The 3,146-nt window shown below is 37.2% G+C and overlaps 1 protein-coding gene across 1 annotated transcript; it reads right to left on the bottom strand.

Annotated features, from left to right (window-relative positions):
* Positions 1-35: 35 nt before the first annotated feature.
* Positions 36-2,868, bottom strand: LOC123964583 (cytosolic purine 5'-nucleotidase-like; the record flags this gene model as incomplete). The annotated part of the gene is made up of 6 exons (XM_046041458.1): positions 2,729-2,868; positions 2,124-2,219; positions 993-1,084; positions 420-477; positions 215-308; positions 36-113 (listed from the first exon to the last, which is right to left on the bottom strand). Coding segments are annotated over exons 1-6 (483 nt in total), but the record flags the coding sequence as incomplete, so codon positions are not given.
* Positions 2,869-3,146: the final 278 nt, after the last annotated feature.

The following is a 3,146-nucleotide window of genomic DNA, read 5'->3' as shown; positions in this document are numbered from 1 at the left end:
TTTTGTGTTTTTTGGTCAAAATAAAAAGCTATAACACATAATCCTGTCAGTTTACTCACTTCTCGGACAACGTATTTCTCCAAATTCCTGATAGTTCGTTCTTTCAGAATTCCCTAAAAAGCACACACAGTATAACAGTTGCTATACAATAGGGACAAAGCATGATTTCAAACAACAATGGCACACAATTCTATCTTTTGATCTGTTAATTCACCGTATCGTGAATGAAGTCCATTGCATCTCGAACATCCTGAAACATGCTTCTAAAGGACATTAACAAATCGCCGTACTGGTAACCTTTTGGAAGGCTGGAAGAAATTAAACAGCAGAGAAGATGTGGGGAAGGTTGTTTGACAAATAACTCACTGGTTGATTTATAATAATTCATGGTTGAGAGGGGGAGGAGCGAGTCAACTCACTTTGTATATCTGTTGCATCTGGTGAAGAAGTCCACAAGGCAGCTGTAGACATAAGTCTCTGCAGGGTGCATGGGAATTCAGTTCAGGTGGCTAACACTTTTAAGTTGCTGATATCATATGTAAACTTACAGTATATAATTAGTTAGAGTAAAAAAGTAATTATGATGGGTCGGGTACAAAAGTAAGTCTGATCTATATAGTTTTCTCTCCTGTGTTTATTAATTAAGAACCAGTGTGGGAAAAGGCATTGCTAGGATCATCTTTCTAAGTTCCTTGAAAAACAATTTACTCTATGAAACAGGTGGGTAAAAAAAAGTTACCTTTTTTATCAGCTGAAAAAAAAAATATTAACAAAAAGTTTTTTATAAGGAATTTAGAGAAAGGTCCTGGCAAACCTTTTATCCACCTTTTCTTATGTCGTAAACACAGGAGAGAAAACAATCAGACTTAAACAAAATTCTCACTTGCCGTTCAGGGCTTCCGTAGCCTGGGGTAGCAAAGATTACAGAATTACATAGAAAAGATTTATATAAATGTTAATTTCAACATTTTCTCCAAAGGTCAATTTTATACCTGAAAGATTGAAGAGAGTGTTAAGAATGTAGAAACGGTCGGTGTCATCTCTGCGAATGAACTTGTTGGGGTAGTAGTTGGGAATCTCCTGCCTGTGGAACACAAACATAACATGGGTCAAGACTGCAGATGCACAGGCACAAGCTAACTGACGAGATGACACAAAGTGGTGAACAAATGTGCACGGATTTAAATTTCAGGGCTACAAAAAAAGTCCATGTGACATCTTGTGGTAATCTATTAGAGACAAAATAAATGGAAAGCAATTGGCTTTATCTGCTGCTGCGTAAAGCCACATTGAGCGTGCTCTTCTCAGCTGACCGGAATGTTGATGTCATTATTAGTAGTTTGTGTTTCCCTTATTATTAAATAACTATGAGTAACAAATATGAGAGTCAGCTTTTCACTTAAAGTAGTTGTACATTTTCTCTCAATCAGTCACAGCAAAAGTATTGAAAAAAAGACTTTTCCTTTTGGATCCATGGTACTTTGATGGATTTCAGTTTAACCTGTATGTTAAAACTCACAGTCAAATTATTTTTAATGTATTTGAATGTATTCCACTCAATATATTTAACATCAGAAAATTAAATTAGAAAAAAACCCTTCTGATTTTGTTCTTTAAATATATAACCAGTGTATTTAGATGTAACAGTACAACTAAATCAACAATTGTACTTAAGTAAAAGTATAGAAGTGTCTCTTCTGTAATTTCTTATAAGTTTTTACAATGGGTTTTATTGATTATTAAACTTGCTGTGTTAATTTCTTTGTCCATCTGTTTCTCTTCCTTGTCTCTTTTGTCTGTCATGAGCTCACATGTAGAGATGTCCATCATCACAACAGCAATTCACCAGGGTAAATGTAAATGCTCCGTACTTGTATTGCGCCTTTCTAGTCTTTTCGACCACTCAAAGCTCTTTTACACTACATCTGCATTCACCATTCACACACATTCATACACGGGGCCAGGGGCAATTCGGGGTTCAGTGTCTTGCCCAAGGACACTTCAACATGCAGCCCGGGGGAGCCGGGATTGAACCGCCGACCTTCTGACTAACGGCCAACCCGCTCTACCCATCCCCCCACCAGGGTATGTGTCACTGTATTTTGTGAGGATTTGTATTTTACCCTTTCAGGAAGCGGAAGCCATGACTGCAGACTAAAATATTCCCATTTGAATCCACCTTCAGGAGGTTCCCATATGTGGTGTCGATCACTAAACCGCTGAGGGTGGGAAACGAAAAGAAAAGAAAAGAAAAGAAAAGAAAAGAAAAGGAGGCGTGAACAAGGTTATCAAGACACGACATGGAGTGAGAGTTGAAGAACATATAAAGGAAGCAACAATGTTATCTAACTGTTGCAACTAGCAATTATTTTAATTATTGCTGAACCTGCATATAATTTTTTCGATGAATCCTTTGATTTATGAAGTCAGAAACTTTTGAAAGTTAGACCTAACATTTAATCATAATAATGAATGTGTCTATGAATCGCAGTTGAAAACAACGACAAATTGCTGTCTTTGGAAAAAATGTGGGTCATTGATCACATCATCCATGCAATATAAAAACAACTTTTCCCACATTGTATTCTCTCGGAATGAGGAAAAAAGAAAATAAACCTGTAACAAAACATTTTTCTTAAATATTCTCTTCTGTTGCACATTTGATAAACAGATGTTATTCTTTATTTTTGCGTGAACCCTCGGTTACAGAGGTAGACTTAAAACAAACCGTGTGGGGAAGGAGGGGTCATATGTGTAGCGTAGAATCTCATGAGGGTATCCAATAGACACCATTCTGTCTCTTATCAGCTCAAAGCCCAGGCTCTCGTAGTCAGGTGACTTATAAACTACAAACACACACACACAGCAAAACCATTAACATAAAGTCAGTAACTCTTGTGTAGGCAGTTCAAAAGAAAATTCCGCAGCTAATACACCAGAGCGACTTCTTGACATGCAGGAGGGTCTAAAGTAACACACAGGAGGGTCTAAAGTAAAACACTGGAGGATTGAAGGAGGAAAAAACAAAGGAGGGTTAAATGTAACACACAGGAGTGTTGAAAGAAACTTTGAAGGAGGATAAAACACAGGAGGGTTAAAAGTAACACACTGGAGGGTCAAAAATAACACACAGGAGGGTTGAAAAT

Source organism: Micropterus dolomieu, unplaced genomic scaffold (assembly GCF_021292245.1).
Source record: "Micropterus dolomieu isolate WLL.071019.BEF.003 ecotype Adirondacks unplaced genomic scaffold, ASM2129224v1 contig_3427, whole genome shotgun sequence".
NCBI lineage: Eukaryota > Metazoa > Chordata > Actinopteri > Centrarchiformes > Centrarchidae > Micropterus > Micropterus dolomieu.
The sequence above is the reverse complement of the archived record's forward strand: the minus strand, read 5'-3'. Positions and strand labels throughout refer to the sequence as shown.